The sequence below is a fragment of the Callionymus lyra genome, chromosome 4 (assembly GCF_982586985.1).
Source record: "Callionymus lyra chromosome 4, fCalLyr1.hap1.1, whole genome shotgun sequence".
Taxonomy (NCBI): domain Eukaryota; kingdom Metazoa; phylum Chordata; class Actinopteri; order Syngnathiformes; family Callionymidae; genus Callionymus; species Callionymus lyra.
This window is the reverse complement of record NC_141821.1, coordinates 6,940,331-6,959,768: the sequence shown is the minus strand read 5'-3', so window position 1 is coordinate 6,959,768 and position 19,438 is coordinate 6,940,331. Positions and strand designations below refer to the sequence as shown.

General features: G+C 39.0%; 1 protein-coding gene across 2 annotated transcripts in view; it reads right to left on the bottom strand.

Moving 5' to 3' along the window:
• chd3 (chromodomain helicase DNA binding protein 3) overlaps nucleotides 1-19,438 on the bottom strand; it is a 99,616-nt gene that overhangs the window by 39,685 nt on the left and 40,493 nt on the right. For both annotated transcript variants that reach the window (XM_087788570.1, XM_087788569.1), the window contains exons 26-33: nucleotides 19,263-19,348; nucleotides 18,003-18,136; nucleotides 11,011-11,155; nucleotides 10,780-10,942; nucleotides 9,995-10,122; nucleotides 8,890-9,091; nucleotides 8,173-8,235; nucleotides 7,976-8,113 (exon numbers count right to left, since the gene is read on the bottom strand). In XM_087788570.1, coding sequence (XP_087644696.1) covers nucleotides 7,976-8,113; nucleotides 8,173-8,235; nucleotides 8,890-9,091; nucleotides 9,995-10,122; nucleotides 10,780-10,942; nucleotides 11,011-11,155; nucleotides 18,003-18,136; nucleotides 19,263-19,348 — 1,059 coding nt within the window. The remainder of the gene's footprint in view (nucleotides 1-7,975; nucleotides 8,114-8,172; nucleotides 8,236-8,889; nucleotides 9,092-9,994; nucleotides 10,123-10,779; nucleotides 10,943-11,010; nucleotides 11,156-18,002; nucleotides 18,137-19,262; nucleotides 19,349-19,438) is intronic.

Below are 19,438 nucleotides of genomic sequence, written 5' to 3'. Positions count from 1 at the left end.
TGTCGATGTTGAAGCTTCATGAAACAGTTTTATTATCTTCAGAGCCCACTAGATGGTACTGATGTGTTGATGAAGCTTCATGAAACAGTGTCATTATCTTCAGAGTCCACTAGATGGGAGAGATGTGTTATGAAGCTTCATGAAACAGAGTCATTATCTTCAGAGTCCACTAGATGGTACTGATGTGTCGATGAAGCTTCATCAAACAGTGTCATTATCTTCAGAGTCAACTAGATGGTACTGCTGTGTCGATGACGCTTCATGAAACAGTGTCATTATCTTCAAAGTCCACTAGATGGTACTGATGTGTTGTTGAAGCTTCATGAAACAGTGTCATTATCTTCAGAGTCCACTAGATTGTAGTGATGTGTTGATGAAGCTTCATGAAACAGTGTCATTATCTTCAGAGTCCACTAGATGGTAGTGATGTGTCGATGAAGCTTCAAGAAACAGTGTCATTATCTTCAGAGTCCACTAGATGGTACTGATGTGTTGATGAAGCTTCATGAAACAGTGTCATTATCTTCAGAGTCCACTAGATCGCAGTGATGTGTTGATGAAGCTTCATGAAACAGTGTCATTATCTTCAGAGTCCACTAGATGGTAGTGATGTGTCGATGAAGCTTCATGAAACAATGTCATTGTCTTCAGAGTCCACTAGATGGTAGTGATGTGTTGATGAAGCTTCATGATACTGTCATTATCCTCAGAGTCAACTAGATGGTAGTGATGTGTTGATGAAGCTTCATGAAACAGTGTCATTATCTTCAGGGTCCACTTGATGGTAGTGATGTGTTGATGAAGCTTCATGAAACAATGTCATTGTCTTCAGAGTCCACTAGATGATAGTGATGTGTCGATGAAGCTTCATGAAACAGTGTCATTATCTTCAGAGTCCACTTGATGGTAGTGATGTGTCGATGAAGCTTCATGAAACAGTGTCATTATCTTCAGAGTCCACTAGATGATAGTGATGTGTCGATGAAGCTTCATGAAACAGTGTTGTTATCTTCAAAGTCCACTAGATGGTACTGATGTGTTGATGAAGCTTCATGAAACAGTTTCATTATCTTCAGAGTCCACTAGATTGTAGTGATGTGTTGATGAAGCTTCATGAAACAGTGTCATTATCTTCAGAGTCCACTAGATGGTAGTGATGTGTTGATGAAGCTTCATGAAACGTTGTCATTATCTTCAGAGTCCACTAGATGGTACTGATGTGTTGATGAAGCTTCATGAAACAGTGTCATTATCTTCAGAGTCCACTAGATGGTAGTGATGTGTCGATGAAGCTTCAAGAAACAGTGTCATTATCTTCAGAGTCCACTAGATGGTACTGATGTGTTGATGAAGCTTCATGAAACAGTGTCATTATCTTCAGAGTCCACTAGATCGCAGTGATGTGTTGATGAAGCTTCATGAAACAGTGTCATTATCTTCAGAGTCCACTAGATGGTAGTGATGTGTTGATGAAGCTTCATGAAACAGTGTCATTATCTTCAGAGTCCACTAGATTATAGTGATGTATTGATGAAGCTTCATGAAACAATGTCATTATCTTCAGACTCCACTAGATGATAGTGATGTGTCGATGAAGCTTCATGAAACAGTGTCATTATCTTCAGAGTCCACTAGATGGTAGTTATGTGTCGATGAAGCTTCATGAAACAATGTCATTGTCTTCAGAGTCCACTAGATGGTAGTGATGTGTTGATGAAGCTTCATGAAACTGTCATTATCCTCAGAGTCAACTAGATGGTAGTGATGTGTTGATGAAGCTTCATGAAACAGTGTCATTATCTTCAGAGTCCACTTGATGGTAGTGATGTGTTGATGAAGCTTCATGAAACAATGTCATTGTCTTCAGAGTCCACTAGATGATAGTGATGTGTCGATGAAGCTTCATGAAACAGTGTCATTATCTTCAGAGTCCACTTGATGGTAGTGATGTGTCGATGAAGCTTCATGAAACAGTGTCATTATCTTCAGAGTCCACTAGATGATAGTGATGTGTCGATGAAGCTTCATGAAACAGTGTTGTTATCTTCAAAGTCCACTAGATGGTACTGATGTGTTGATGAAGCTTCATGAAACAGTTTCATTATCTTCAGAGTCCACTAGATTGTAGTGATGTGTTGATGAAGCTTCATGAAACAGTGTCATTATCTTCAGAGTCCACTAGATGGTAGTGATGTGTCGATGAAGCTTCATGAAACGCTGTCATTATCTTCAGAGTCCACTAGATGGTACTGATGTGTTGATGAAGCTTCATGAAACAGTGTCAATATCTTCAGAGTCCACTAGATGGTAGTGATGTGTCGATGAAGCTTCAAGAAACAGTGTCATTATCTTCAGAGTCCACTAGATGGTACTGATGTGTTGATGAAGCTTCATGAAACAGTGTCATTATCTTCAGAGTCCACTAGATCGCAGTGATGTGTTGATGAAGCTTCATGAAACAGTGTCATTATCTTCAGAGTCCACTAGATTATAGTGATGTATTGATGAAGCTTCATGAAACAATGTCATTATCTTCAGACTCCACTAGATGATAGTGATGTGTCGATGAAGCTTCATGAAACAGTGTCATTATCTTCAGAGTCCACTAGATGGTAGTTATGTGTCGATGAAGCTTCATGAAACAATGTCATTGTCTTCAGAGTCCACTAGATGGTAGTGATGTGTTGATGAAGCTTCATGAAACTGTCATTATCCTCAGAGTCAACTAGATGGTAGTGATGTGTTGATGAAGCTTCATGAAACAGTGTCATTATCTTCAGAGTCCACTTGATGGTAGTGATGTGTTGATGAAGCTTCATGAAACAATGTCATTGTCTTCAGAGTCCACTAGATGATAGTGATGTGTCGATGAAGCTTCATGAAACAGTGTCATTATCTTCAGAGTCCACTTGATGGTAGTGATGTGTCGATGAAGCTTCATGAAACAGTGTCATTATCTTCAGAGTCCACTAGATGATAGTGATGTGTCGATGAAGCTTCATGAAACAGTGTCGTTATCTTCAAAGTCCACTAGATGGTACTGATGTGTTGATGAAGCTTCATGAAACAGTTTCATTATCTTCAGAGTCCATTAGATTGTAGTGATGTGTTGATGAAGCTTCATGAAACAGTGTCATTATCTTCAGAGTCCACTAGATGATAGTGATGTGTCGATGAAGCTTCATGAAACAGTGTCGTTATCTTCAAAGTCCACTAGATGGTACTGATGTGTTGATGAAGCTTCATGAAACAGTTTCATTATCTTCAGAGTCCATTAGATTGTAGTGATGTGTTGATGAAGCTTCATGAAACAGTGTCATTATCTTCAGAGTCCACTAGATGGTACTGATGTGTTGATGAAGCTTCATGAAACAGTGTCATTATCTTCAGAGTCCACTAGATGGTACTGATGTGTTGATGAATCTTCATGAAACAGTTTCATTATATTCAGAGTCCACTAGATGGTAGTGATGTGTTGATGAAGCTTCATGAAACAGTGTCATTATCTTCAGAGTCCACTAGATGGTAGCGATGTGTTGACGAAGCTTCATGAAACAGTGTCATTATCTTCAGAGTCCACTAGATTGTAGTGATGTGTTGATGAAGCTTCATGAAACAGTGTCATTATCTTCAGAGTCCACTAGATGGTAGTGATGTGTCGATGAAGCTTCATCAAACAGTGTCATTATCTTCAGAGTCCACTAGATGGTTCTGATGTGTTGTTGAAGCTTCATGAAACAGTGTCATTATCTTCAGAGTCCACTAGATGGGAGAGATGTGTTATGAAGCTTCATGAAACAGTGTCATTATCTTCAGAGTCCACTAGATGGTAGTGATGTGTTGATTGAGCTTCATGAAACAGTGTCATTATCTTCAGAGTCCACTAGATGGTAGTAATATGTCGATGTTGAAGCTTCATGAAACAGTTTCATTATCTTCAGAGTCCACTAGATGGTACTGATGTGTTGATGAAGCTTCATGAAACAGTGTCATTATCTTCAGAGTCCACTAGATGGGAGAGATGTGTTATGAAGCTTCATGAAACAGAGTCATTATCTTCAGAGTCAACTAGATGGTACTGATGTGTCGATGAAGCTTCATCAAACAGTGTCATTATCTTCAGAGTCAACTAGATGGTACTGATGTGTCGATGAAGCTTCATGAAACAGTGTCATTATCCTCAGAGTCCACTAGATGGTACTGATGTGTTGTTGAAGCTTCATGAAACAGTGTCATTATCTTCAGAGTCCACTAGATTGTAGTAATGTGTTGATGAAGCTTCATGAAACAGTGTCATTATCTTCAGAGTCCACTAGATTATAGTGATGTATTGATGAAGCTTCATGAAACAATGTCATTATCTTCAGAGTCCACTAGATGATAGTGATGTGTCGATGAAGCTTCATGAAACAGTGTCATTATCTTCAGAGTCCACTAGATGGTAGTTATGTGTCGATGAAGCTTCATGAAACAATGTCATTGTCTTCAGAGTCCACTAGATGGTAGTGATGTGTCGATGAAGCTTCATGAAACAGTGTCATTATCTTCAGAGTCCACTAGATGGTAGTGATGTGTCGATGAAGCTTCATGAAACAGTGTCATTATCTTCAGAGTCCACTAGATTGTAGTGATGTGTTGATGAAGCTTCATGAAACAGTGTCATTATCTTCAGAGTCCACTTGATAGTAGTGATGTGTTGATGAAGCTTCATGAAACAGTGTCATTATCTTCAGAGTCCACTAGATGGTAGTAATATGTCGATGTTGAAGCTTCATGAAACAGTGTCATTATCTTCAGAGTCCACTAGATGGTAGTGATGTGTTGATGAAGCTTCATGAAACAGTGTCATTATCCTCAGAGTCCACTACATGGCAGTGATGTGTTGATGAAGCTTCATGAAACAGTGTCATTATCTTCAGAGTCCACTAGATGGTAGTGATATGTTGATGAAGCTTCATGAAACAGTGTCATTATCTTCAGAGTCCACTAGATGATAGTGATGTGTTGATGAAGCTTCATGAAACAGTGTCATTATCTTCAGAGTCCACTAGATGATAGTGATGTGTTGATGAAGCTTCATGAAACAGTGTCATTATCTTCAGAGTCCACTAGATGGTATTGATGTGTTGATGAAGCTTCATGAAACAGTGTCATTATCTTCAGAGTCCATTAGATGGTAGTAATGTGTTGATGAAGCTTCATGAAACAGTTTCATTATCCTCAGAGTCTACTAGATGGTAGTGATGTATTGATGAAGCTTCATGAAACAGTGTCATTATCTTCAGAGTCCATTAGATTGTAGTGATATGTTGATGAAGCTTCATGAAACAGTGTCATTATCTTCAGAGTCCACTAGATTGCAGTGAGGTGTTGATGAAGCTTCATGAAACAGTGTCATTATCTTCAGAGTCCACTAGATGGTAGTAAAGTGTTGATGAAGCTTCATGAAACAGTGTCATTATCTTCAGAGTCCACTAGATTATAGTGATGTATTGATGAAGCTTCATGAAACAATGTCATTATCTTCAGAGTCCACTAGATGATAGTGATGTGTCGATGAAGCTTCATGAAACAGTGTCATTATCTTCAGAGTCCACTAGATGGTAGTTATGTGTCGATGAAGCTTCATGAAACAATGTCATAGTCTTCAGAGTCCATTAGATGGTAGTGATGTGTTGATGAAGCTTCATAAAACACTGTCATTATCCTCAGAGTCCACTAGATGGTAGTGATGTGTTGATGAAGCTTCATGAAACAGTGTCATTATCCTCAGAGTCAACTAGATGGTAGTGATGTGTTGATGAAGCTTCATGAAACAGTGTCATTATCTTCAGAGTCCACTAGATGGTAGTGATGTGTTGATGAACCTTCATGAAACAGTGTCATTATCTTCAGAGTCCACTAGATGGTAGTTAGGTGTCGATGAAGCTTCATGAAACAGTGTCATTATCTTCAGAGTCCACTAGATGGTAGTGATATGTTGATGAAGCTTCATGAAACAGTGTCATTATCTTCAGAGTCCATTAGATGGTAGTAATGTGTTGATGAAGCTTCATGAAACAGTTTCATTATCCTCAGAGTCTACTAGATGGCAGTGATGTGTTGATGAAGCTTCATGAAACAGTGTCATTATCTTCAGAGTCCACTAGATGGTAGTGATGTATTGATGAAGCTTCATGAAACAGTGTCATTATCTTCAGAGTCCATTAGATTGTAGTGATATGTTGATGAAGCTTCATGAAACAGTGTCATTATCTTCAGAGTCCACTAGATTGCAGTGAGGTGTTGATGAAGCTTCATGAAACAGTGTCATTATCTTCAGAGTCCACTAGATGGTAGTAAAGTGTTGATGAAGCTTCATGAAACAGTGTCATTATCTTCAGAGTCCACTAGATTATAGTGATGTATTGATGAAGCTTCATGAAACAATGTCATTATCTTCAGAGTCCACTAGATGATAGTGATGTGTCGATGAAGCTTCATGAAACAGTGTCATTATCTTCAGAGTCCACTAGATGGTAGTTATGTGTCGATGAAGCTTCATGAAACAATGTCATAGTCTTCAGAGTCCATTAGATGGTAGTGATGTGTTGATGAAGCTTCATAAAACACTGTCATTATCCTCAGAGTCCACTAGATGGTAGTGATGTGTTGATGAAGCTTCATGAAACAGTGTCATTATCCTCAGAGTCAACTAGATGGTAGTGATGTGTTGATGAAGCTTCATGAAACAGTGTCATTATCTTCAGAGTCCACTAGATGGTAGTGATGTGTTGATGAACCTTCATGAAACAGTGTCATTATCTTCAGAGTCCACTTGATGGTAGTGATGTGTTGATGAAGCTTCATGAAACAGTGTCATTATCTTCAGAGTCCACTAGATGGTAGTTAGGTGTCGATGAAGCTTCATGAAACAGTGTCATTATCTTCAGAGTCCACTAGATGGTAGTGATATGTTGATGAAGCTTCATGAAACAGTGTCATTATCTTCAGAGTCCACTAGATGATAGTGATGTGTTGATGAAGCTTCATAAAACACTGTCATTATCCTCAGAGTCCACTAGATGGTAGTGATGTGTTGATGAAGCTTCATGAAACAGTGTCATTATCCTCAGAGTCAACTAGATGGTAGTGATGTGTTGATGAAGCTTCATGAAACAGTGTCATTATCTTCAGAGTCCACTAGATGGTAGTGATGTGTTGATGAACCTTCATGAAACAGTGTCATTATCTTCAGAGTCCACTTGATGGTAGTGATGTGTTGATGAAGCTTCATGAAACAGTGTCATTATCTTCAGAGTCCACTAGATGGTAGTTAGGTGTCGATGAAGCTTCATGAAACAGTGTCATTATCTTCAGAGTCCACTAGATGGTTGTTATGTGTTGATGAAGCTTCATGAAACAATGTCATTATCTTCGGAGTCCACTAGATGATAGTGATGTGTTGATGAAGCTTCATGAAACAGTGTCATTATCTTCAGAGTCCACTAGATGGTAGTTAGGTGTCGATGAAGCTTCATGAAACAGTGTCTTTATCCTCAGAGTCCACTAGATGGTAGTGATGTGTTGATGAAGCTTCATGAAACAGTGTCATTATCTTCAGAGTCCACTAGATGGTAGTTATGTGTTGATGAAGCTTCATAAAACAGTGTCATGTTATTAAGAGGTCATAAGGTCAGGGTCGATTTAAAAAATAACGTGAGTTTTCAATAGAACAGCTGTTCAAAGCCGTGATGTGTTGATGAGGCTTCATGAAACAGCTGATGATGTATCATGATACAGTGTCTGAATTTTTCCACTAGATGTCACTCTGTGTTTTAAAAAATGATAGACCAGAGTCAAAGATTCTGAAGCTGTGGGCGCCATCTAGTGGTCTTTCAACATGAAGACACTGCATCATGATACCTCATCAGCTGTTTCATGAAGCCTCGTCAATAAAAAAAACAAACACACAACGTGCCGAGTCATCACAAACCTGTGAAGCCGCCGTCGGCGATGTTGAACATGAAGCGCTGTCGCTCGAGCAGGGGCTTCCCGTTGCCCCTCGGGGGCTCCTCCTTCGCTGGTTTGAGTTCTTTCCCAGCATCCTTTTCACCTCTGGCCTCCTCCGTCACTGAGAAAGAGAACATGATTCTCAGTTGACATCGTGTCATGTTTGACCGTGAGACCAACCTTTCTTCATCTCAACAGAGGCTTCAGTTTCCTCCTCCTTCTTGTCTTTCTCCTCCTTTTCTTCTGATGAGAAACATCAACAAAGTGTAATTGTTTCTGATTGATGATCATGACGCGTCATCACGACAGAACACGTGTGTGTTATGTGTGCATGCGTGTGAGTGCATGTGTGTGTGTTAGTGTGTCTGCATTTGTGTTACTGTGTGTGCCTGTGTTTGTCTGCAGTGTGTGCGTATATGAGTGTAAGTGTGTCTGCATGTGTGTGTGTGTGTGCATGTCTAAATGTGTGTGTGTGTTTGTGCCTATGTTAGTGCATTTGTGTGTTAGAGTGTGTTAGTGCATGTGTTATTTTGTATGTGCATGTATGTGTGTATTGTGCATGTGTTATTGTGTATATGCATGTGTATTTTGTGCATGTGTTATTGTCTATGTACATGTGTGTGTATGTGTGTGTTGTGCATATGTTATTGTGTATGTGTGTTTGTTATTGTGTATGTGTTATTGTATTTGTGTGTGTAAGTGCATTTGTGTTGTGTGTGTGTTTTCTGCATGTGTTATTGTGTATGGGTTGTGTGTATTGTTTGTTGTATGTTGTCATGTCAGTGTGTGTGTGTGTGAGTGTGTGTGTTGTGTGTGTTATCATGTCAGTGTGTATGTTGTGTGCGTTGTCATGTCAGTAATGCCATAACGAGTTTAAACATGTACTGCTGTTGTTACCTTTGACCTCTGACTCCTCCTTCGACGGAGGCGACTCCTCTTTCTTCTCTTCCTTCTTCTCCTCCTTCTTCTCCTCCTTCTTCTCCTCATTCTTCTCCTCTTGCTTCTCCTCTTTCTTCTCCTCCTCCGCCGTCGTCGTCTCTTTCTTCTCTTCGTCCTTCTCCTCACTTTCTTCTTCTTGATCAGTTTTCTGGCTCGATTCCTGTGGAGGAGAAAATATACGAGTCAGAACTTTAGGTTTGAACTTATATAATGTTATGTTATGTCATTAGTGTCTAATGTTTGAGTATTTTTGAGTATTTCATTTACTAAGATGTGTTTAGAATTGAGAAGAAACTACTGGAGAGAGAAGGAGGTTTTACACTGTATTTATTATTTATTATCTTCGTTTCCATTTGTCCTGTAATTATTCATTTTAAATAGTTAAATAAATATCTTGCATCTCTCTGACTATCATGGACCAATAACAACGATTAAAATAAGTTAAAAATAAATAAATACAATTAATACATTTTTCATTAAGTAAATACAATTTCAGTTAAATATAAAAACGTAGTGTTAAATGTGTTTAAATACGTTTTAAAAGCAACAAAATAAAATAAGACAAAATAAAAATAAAATGAATAAATGTTTCATTGATTAAATAAAATTGTAGTTAAATATATAAACGTAGTATTAAATTTGTCATTAACTAGTTAAAATCTAAATACATTTCATAGAGAAACAGGAACAAAAGCGACAAATAAAATAAATAAATACCTCATGAAATAATTAAATGTCTTTCAATAGTAAAATACATAAATAAGGTGTTAAACGTTTAATTAACTGATTAATTTCATGATGTAAATAATGGTTTTAAATTGTTCAGTTGTGTTGCTGTGTGTGCGCAACACTGTCCTGTTTCATAACGTTTGTCAATAAAGTTTGGATCCACTGGGGGGCGCTGTTCTCTTCTATGACGTTTTTTTTTTAAACTTTATTTTGAGCGCGAATCACAACAACACGATCGTATTGAAAGAGAATTAAACACAAATAAAACGATGATGTTTTTGTGTCGATAAATGATTTCGTACGAGAAAAATGACTTCAAACTGTCTTCTCTCACCTGCTCGGGGTCTCCAGGTGTGTCGACGTCCTCTTCTTTCGCTTCTCTCTCCTTCTCTCTCTCGCCCTCTTCCTTCTCCTCCTTCTCGCCGTTCTTTCCGTTCTTCTGGTCGGCGGGAGCAGGTGTGGCTGGAAGAACCAAGAACACGTGACGACACCGATGCTGTGTCTCAAATCGCATACTAGCGTACTAAAAGTTAGTATTTTTAGTACGTTAGTGTGTCTCAATTCTTAGTATGCGAAATTTAGTGCGCCATGCACACTAAATTGGCGTACTAACACGCCCACAAAACTAGCATGGTTCGATGGACACTAACCATACTAAACAGCCGCCATTTTAGTGACGTTTTAAACGGAAGTTACGTCATATATAAATGCATATATATTCATATACTTAAATGTGTATTTTCAGCAGCAGTAGGAGGATAAACACGTCTTCGCTGCTGATACCAGCTTAAATATCTCGCGATTATTTAGATTCTCATATTTTTTCTTTATTTCTTTTTCCAAAGTTGCAATACGTGCTGCCAGCAGGTGTCGGCGAAGGCGTTCAAACAGCTGCTTGAAACATCGTTAAATAGAAGAAGAAGAAGAAGCTGTCATGTGATTTCCGGTTAGTGTGTAGCTTCAGGGTTTGATTTGAGACATACTATCTGCGGAGAATTTGCGTACTAGTTAGTATGCATACTAAACTGATGCATACTAACTTCTAGCATACTAAGATTAGTATGCGATTTGAGACACAGCACAGCTCTCGTGTGAGGTGTGCGTTCAACGGCGCTCTACCTGGCGTGGACGTGCACGGCGTGTTGTTGTAGCTGGCGTCGGGCGTGGGCGTGGCCGTCTTCATGGCGGGCGAGGAGGCTCTGGAGCTGGACTTCTCCAGGGTGACCTCGGGCTTCAGCTCCGGGAGACTCCAGCGCCCGTTGATGTGCTCGAACTCCTGGATCTGTTGGGAGACACGAGGAGACGGTCGGGCGAGGGAACCACGACGTGACCTTGAGACGTCCATCTGACCTTCTTCTTGACCAGCGACATGACGCCGATGCGGGTCAGGACCGGCTGACGACACAGACCCTCTCTTGGGACGCCGTCCGCGAAGGTCTCGGCGCCGTCGGCGACCGGTTCGCACAAGTGACGCATGAAGAGAGACACGTACGCCCTGAGAAGAGATGAAGTTTGTGTACTCAGGAAGTACTTCTCAGTGTTATATCAGTATTTTATCAGAGTACTGCATGAAGAGAGACACGTACGCCCTGAGAGGAGATGAAGTTTGTGTACTCAGGAAGTACTTCTCAGTGTTATATCAGTATTTCATCAGAGTACTGCATGAAGAGAGACACGTACGCCCTGAGAAGAGATGAAGTTTGTGTACTCAGGAAGTACTTCTCAGTGTTATATCAGTATTTCATCAGAGTACTGCATGAAGAGAGACACGTACGCCCTGAGAGGAGATGAAGTTTGTGTACTCAGGAAGTACTTCTACGTGTTATATCAGTATTTCATCAGAGTACTGCATGAAGAGAGACACGTACGCCCTGAGAAGAGATGAAGTTTGTGTACTCAGGAAGTACTTCTCAGTGTTATATCAGTATTTCATCAGAGTACTGCATGAAGAGAGACACGTACGCCCTGAGAAGAGATGAAGTTTGTGTACTCAGGAAGTACTTCTCAGTGTTATATCAGTATTTCATCAGAGTACTGCATGAAGAGAGACACGTATGCCCTGAGAAGAGATGAAGTTTGTGTACTCAGGAAGTACTTCTCAGTGTTATATGAGTATTTCATCAGAGTACTGCATGAAGAGAGACACGTACGCCCTGAGAAGAGATGAAGTTTGTGTACTCAGGAAGTACTTCTCAGTGTTATATCAGTATTTCATCAGAGTACTGCATGAAGAGAGACACGTACGCCCTGAGGGGAGATGAAGTTTGTGTACTCAGGAAGTACTTCTCAGTGTTATATCAGTATTTCATCAGAGTACTGCATGAAGAGAGACACGTACGCCCTGAGAAGAGATGAAGTTTGTGTACTCAGGAAGTACTTCTCAGTGTTATATCAGTATTTCATCAGAGTACTGCATGAAGAGAGACACGTACGCCCTGAGAGGAGATGAAGTTTGTGTACTCAGGAAGTACTTCTCAGTGTTATATCAGTATTTCATCAGAGTACTGCATGAAGAGAGACACGTACGCCCTGAGAAGAGATGAAGTTTGTGTACTCAGGAAGTACTTCTCAGTGTTATATCAGTATTTCATCAGAGTACTGCATGAAGAGAGACACGTACGCCCTGAGAAGAGATGGAGTTTGTGTACTCAGGAAGTACTTCTCAGTGTTATATCAGTATTTCATCAGAGTACTGCATGAAGAGAGACACGTACGCCTTAAGAAGAGATGAAGTTTGTGTACTCACGAAGTACTTCTCAGTGTTATATCAGTATTTCATCAGAGTATTGCATGAAGAGAGACACGTACGCCCTGAGAGGAGATGAAGTCTGTGTACTCAGGAAGTACTTCTCAGTGTTATATCAGTATTTCATCAGAGTACTGCATGAAGAGAGACACGTACGCCCTGAGAAGAGATGAAGTTTGTGTACTTGGGAAGTATTTTCAGTGTTATATCAGTATTTCATCAGAGTACTGCATGAAGAGAGACACGTACGCCCTGAGAAGAGATTAAGTTTGTGTACTCGGGAAGTATTTCTCAGTGTTATATCAGTATTTCATCAGAGTACTGAATGAAGAGAGACACGTACGCCCTGAGAAGAGATGACGTTTGTGTATTCAGGAAGTACTTCTCAGTGTTATATCAGTATTTCATCAGAGTACTGCATGAAGAGAGACACGTACGCCCTGAGAAGAGATTAAGTTTGTGTTCTCGGGAAGTATTTCTCAGTGTTATATCAGTATTTCATCAGAGTACTGCATGAAGAGAGACACGTACGCCCTGAGAAGAGATTAAGTTTGTGTACTCAGGAAGTACTTCTCAGTGTTATATCAGTATTTCATCAGAGTACTGCATCAAGAGAGACACATACGCCCTGAGAAGAGATGGAGTTTGTGTACTCAGGAAGTACTTCTCAGTGTTATATCAGTATTTCATCAGAGTACTGCATGAAGAGAGACACGTACGCCCTGAGAAGAGATGAAGTTTGTGTACTCGGGAAGTATTTCTCAGTGTTATATCAGTATTTCATCAGAGTACTGCATGAAGAGAGACACGTACGCCCTGAGAAGAGATGAAGTTTGTGTACTCGGGAAGTATTTCTCAGTGTTATATCAGTATTTCATCAGAGTACTGCATGAAGAGAGACACGTACGCCCTGAGAAGAGATGAAGTTTGTGTACTCAGGAAGTACTTCTCAGTGTTATATCAGTATTTCATCAGAGTACTGCATGAAGAGAGACACGTACGCCCTGAGAAGAGATGAAGTTTGTGTACTCAGGAAATACTTCTCAGTGTTATATCAGTATTTCATCAGAGTACTGCATGAAGAGAGACACGTACGCCCTAAGAAGAGATGAAGTTTGTGTACTCAGGAAGTACTTCTCAGTGTTATATCAGTATTTCATCAGAGTACTGCATGAAGAGAGACACGTACGCCCTGAGAAGAGATGAATTTTTTGTACTCAGGAAGTACTTCTCAGTGTTATATCAGTATTTCATCAGAGTACTGAATGAAGAGAGACACGTACGCCCTGAGAGGAGATGAAGTTTGTGTATTCAGGAAGTACTTCTCAGTGTTATATCAGTATTTCATCAGAGTACTGCATGAAGAGAGACACGTACGCCCTGAGAAGAGATGAAGTTTGTGTATTCAGGAAGTACTTCTCAGTGTTATATCAGTATTTCATCAGAGTACTGCATGAAGAGAGACACGTACGCCCTGAGAAGAGATGAAGTTTGTGTACTCAGGAAGTACTTCTCAGTGTTATATCAGTATTTCATCAGAGTACTGCATGAAGAGAGACACGTACGCCCTGAGAAGAGATGAAGTTTGTGTACTCAGGAAGTACTTCTCAGTGTTATATCAGTATTTCATCAGAGTACTGCATGAAGAGAGACACGTACGCCCTGAGAGGAGATGAAGTTTGTGTATTCAGGAAGTACTTCTCAGTGTTATATCAGTATTTCATCAGAGTACTGCATGAAGAGAGACACGTACGCCCTGAGAAGAGATGAAGTTTGTGTACTCAGGAAGTACTTCTCAGTGTTATATCAGTATTTCATCAGAGTACTGCATGAAGAGAGACACGTACGCCCTGAGAAGAGATGGAGTTTGTGTACTCAGGAAGTACTTCTCAGTGTTATATCAGTATTTCATCAGAGTACTGCATGAAGAGAGACACGTACGCCTTAAGAAGAGATGAAGTTTGTGTACTCACGAAGTACTTCTCAGTGTTATATCAGTATTTCATCAGAGTATTGCATGAAGAGAGACACGTACGCCCTGAGAGGAGATGAAGTCTGTGTACTCAGGAAGTACTTCTCAGTGTTATATCAGTATTTCATCAGAGTACTGCATGAAGAGAGACACGTACGCCCTGAGAAGAGATGAAGTTTGTGTACTTGGGAAGTATTTTCAGTGTTATATCAGTATTTCATCAGAGTACTGCATGAAGAGAGACACGTACGCCCTGAGAAGAGATTAAGTTTGTGTACTCGGGAAGTATTTCTCAGTGTTATATCAGTATTTCATCAGAGTACTGAATGAAGAGAGACACGTACGCCCTGAGAAGAGATGACGTTTGTGTACTCAGGAAGTATTTCTCAGTGTTATATCAGTATTTCATCAGAGTACTGCATGAAGAGAGACACGTACGCCCTGAGAAGAGATTAAGTTTGTGTACTCAGGAAGTACTTCTCAGTGTTATATCAGTATTTCATCAGAGTACTGCATCAAGAGAGACACATACGCCCTGAGAAGAGATGGAGTTTGTGTACTCAGGAAGTACTTCTCAGTGTTATATCAGTATTTCATCAGAGTACTGCATGAAGAGAGACACGTACGCCCTGAGAAGAGATGAAGTTTGTGTACTCGGGAAGTATTTCTCAGTGTTATATCAGTATTTCATCAGAGTACTGCATGAAGAGAGACACGTACGCCCTGAGAAGAGATTAAGTTTGTGTACTCGGGAAGTATTTCTCAGTGTTATATCAGTATTTCATCAGAGTACTGCATGAAGAGAGACACGTACGCCCTGAGAAGAGATGAAGTTTGTGTACTCAGGAAGTACTTCTCAGTGTTATATCAGTATTTCATCAGAGTACTGCATGAAGAGAGACACGTACGCCCTGAGAAGAGATGAAGTTTGTGTACTCAGGAAATACTTCTCAGTGTTATATCAGTATTTCATCAGAGTACTGCATGAAGAGAGACACGTACGCCCTAAGAAGAGATGAAGTTTGTGTACTCAGGAAGTACTTCTCAGTGTTATATCAGTATTTCATCAGAGTACTGCATGAAGAGAGACACGTACGCCCTGAGAAGAGATGAATTTTTTGTACTCAGGAAGTACTTCTCAGTGTTATATCAGTATTTCATCAGAGTACTGCATGAAGAGAGACACGTACGCCTTAAGAAGAGATGAAGTTTGTGTACTCACGAAGTACTTCTCAGTGTTATATCAGTATTTCATCAGAGTATTGCATGAAGAGAGACACGTACGCCCTGAGAGGAGATGAAGTCTGTGTACTCAGGAAGTACTTCTCAGTGTTATATCAGTATTTCATCAGAGTACTGCATGAAGAGAGACACGTACGCCCTGAGAAGAGATGAAGTTTGTGTACTTGGGAAGTATTTTCAGTGTTATATCAGTATTTCATCAGAGTACTGCATGAAGAGAGACACGTACGCCCTGAGAAGAGATTAAGTTTGTGTACTCGGGAAGTATTTCTCAGTGTTATATCAGTATTTCATCAGAGTACTGAATGAAGAGAGACACGTACGCCCTGAGAAGAGATGACGTTTGTGTACTCAGGAAGTATTTCTCAGTGTTATATCAGTATTTCATCAGAGTACTGCATGAAGAGAGACACGTACGCCCTGAGAAGAGATTAAGTTTGTGTACTCAGGAAGTACTTCTCAGTGTTATATCAGTATTTCATCAGAGTACTGCATCAAGAGAGACACATACGCCCTGAGAAGAGATGGAGTTTGTGTACTCAGGAAGTACTTCTCAGTGTTATATCAGTATTTCATCAGAGTACTGCATGAAGAGAGACACGTACGCCCTGAGAAGAGATGAAGTTTGTGTACTCGGGAAGTATTTCTCAGTGTTATATCAGTATTTCATCAGAGTACTGCATGAAGAGAGACACGTACGCCCTGAGAAGAGATTAAGTTTGTGTACTCGGGAAGTATTTCTCAGTGTTATATCAGTATTTCATCAGAGTACTGCATGAAGAGAGACACGTACGCCCTGAGAAGAGATGAAGTTTGTGTACTCAGGAAGTACTTCTCAGTGTTATATCAGTATTTCATCAGAGTACTGCATGAAGAGAGACACGTACGCCCTGAGAAGAGATGAAGTTTGTGTACTCAGGAAATACTTCTCAGTGTTATATCAGTATTTCATCAGAGTACTGCATGAAGAGAGACACGTACGCCCTAAGAAGAGATGAAGTTTGTGTACTCAGGAAGTACTTCTCAGTGTTATATCAGTATTTCATCAGAGTACTGCATGAAGAGAGACACGTACGCCCTGAGAAGAGATGAATTTTTTGTACTCAGGAAGTACTTCTCAGTGTTATATCAGTATTTCATCAGAGTACTGCATGAAGAGAGACACGTATGCCCTGAGAAGAGATGAAGTTTGTGTACTCAGGAAGTACTTCTCAGTGTTATATGAGTATTTCATCAGAGTACTGCATGAAGAGAGACACGTACGCCCTGAGAAGAGATGAAGTTTGTGTATTCAGGAAGTACTTCTCAGTGTTATATCAGTATTTCATCAGAGTACTGAATGAAGAGAGACACGTACGCCCTGAGAGGAGATGAAGTTTGTGTATTCAGGAAGTACTTCTCAGTGTTATATCAGTATTTCATCAGAGTACTGCATGAAGAGAGACACGTACGCCCTGAGAAGAGATGAAGTTTGTGTATTCAGGAAGTACTTCTCAGTGTTATATCAGTATTTCATCAGAGTACTGCATGAAGAGAGACACGTACGCCCTGAGAAGAGATGAAGTTTGTGTATTCAGGAAGTACTTCTCAGTGTTATATCAGTATTTCATCAGATTACTGCATGAAGAGAGACACGTACGCCCTGAGAAGAGATGACGTTTGTGTACTCAGGAAGTACTTCTCAGTGTTATATCAGTATTTCATCAGAGTACTGCATGAAGAGAGACACGTACGCCCTGAGAAGAGATGAAGTTTGTGTACTCTGGAAGTACTTCTCAGTGTTATATCAGTATTTCATCAGAGTACTGCATGAAGAGAGACACGTACGCCCTGAGAGGAGATGAAGTTTGTGTACTCAGGAAGTACTTCTCAGTGTGAAGTATATCAGTATATCATCAGAGTACTGCATGAAGCGAGACATGTACGCCCTGAGAGGAGACACACTTGATTTTCACGATTGACACTGAAGGAAGTACTTCTCAGTATGAAGTATAGTTTCATCACAGTACTGCATGAATTTATTATTTTAAAACTTTGATTATTTTTCTTATTGAGTATTTTAATTGTAATTAAATAATACAATCAATAACTTCTATATAAAAGGTTGTATTTGCTTATTTAAAAAAAATTCAAATCTTGGGATTTATTTCCAATACATAGAATTTGATATAATTCTAATAAAAATAATAAAAAATAGTTGTATTGTTTATGTCTTTTCTATACACAATGAAAATGTATTCAGTTTAGATTTCTTTTTAATTATTGCAATTAGATTATATATATTAAAATAATCATAATTTTCATTTTAATTCAATAAAAAAAAAAAAAAAGGTTTTTAATGACATGAATCCGAGGCAACAATCCAGCGTCTCTGCTACTGACTTGAATTCTTTCTCCGACTTGCCGCGCAGATCTCGCACCAGCCACTGCGAGGCGAAGGCGTCCTGAGACGGCATCCCCCAGCGCATCACGGCGTTCAGGAAGGCTTTTCTCTGACGGGTGTTGAAGCCCAGAACCTGTGGATCCAAGATCAGAGTCTCTTGATACATAGTTACTGAAACTCTTTTATTATTTAAGTTTATTACACTGTAATGACTTGATTTTTTTATTATGATGTATTTATATATTTAATAAACATCTGTAATATATAGTAACGACTTCTTTATAACACAGTTATGACTCTATTTTATCAACTTAACATCTATTATGATGTATTTATATATTTAATAAACATCTGTAACATATAGTTACAACTTCTTTATTACACAGTTATGACTCTATTTTATCAACTTAACATCTATTATAATGTATTTATATATTTAATAAACATCTGTAATATATAGTAACGACTTCTTTATTACACAGTTATGACTTGATTTTATAAACTTTACATCTATTATGATGAATTTATATATTTAATAAACATCTGTAATATATATTTACGACTTATTGTTATTATTTATATGTTTATAATACATTTAGGGCTCAATCTTTTCATTCATATATTTATACATTGAAGACTTATTGTTCTAAACTATACTATTGTTATTATTATATATTTATTATACACTAATTCATTATAATTGGTATTTATATCTACAATATAATACATAATACATAATGAGTGTCTAATTGTTCATTTAAACGTATAATGTGTTCATTTGTATTGAAGAACTACATCAATAACTTTAATACTAACAATTCAAATATTATTTTTAAAGTATCAGAGACAAAATATCTTTATTTTAGATAACTTAATATAATAATCATTCAAAATATGGACAACCTTACTTTATATACTAAATAAAAATACTGACAATTACAAATATTTTAGAATATGATTTTTTTTTATTACGACTCTGTTTAAATATAACCTTTGATAACTTTATTTAATACTGTAGTTAAGGACGATTTGACTCTTTGTCTCAAGGTAAGACTTCGACGGCATCTTCAGGTCGTGAAGCATCATTTTCTTCCTCCTTTATCGTGAAAATAAAGTTTCTCTGCTGGATAATATTCTCAGAATGAGCTAATTTAATACAACTCTCCATTAGCAGAATGATTAATGGAATGTTGGCTTTCTGCAAGATAAATAATGTAATACTTCTGGACTGCGGTGCAGGTTGAAAAATCACTTCTTACCTCCAGGTTTCCTCCCACTCTGGCCAGCAGAGGAGGCAGAGGCTTATCCCTCTCATTCCTCAGCTGGCGCCGCGACTGCCTTCGCCCTGTTCCGACCCGGACACACAACAGAACCAGCAGTAAAAACGTGTTTCGGGAGCGAGATTAATGGATTCCTTGTTGTGATTTGACCGCAT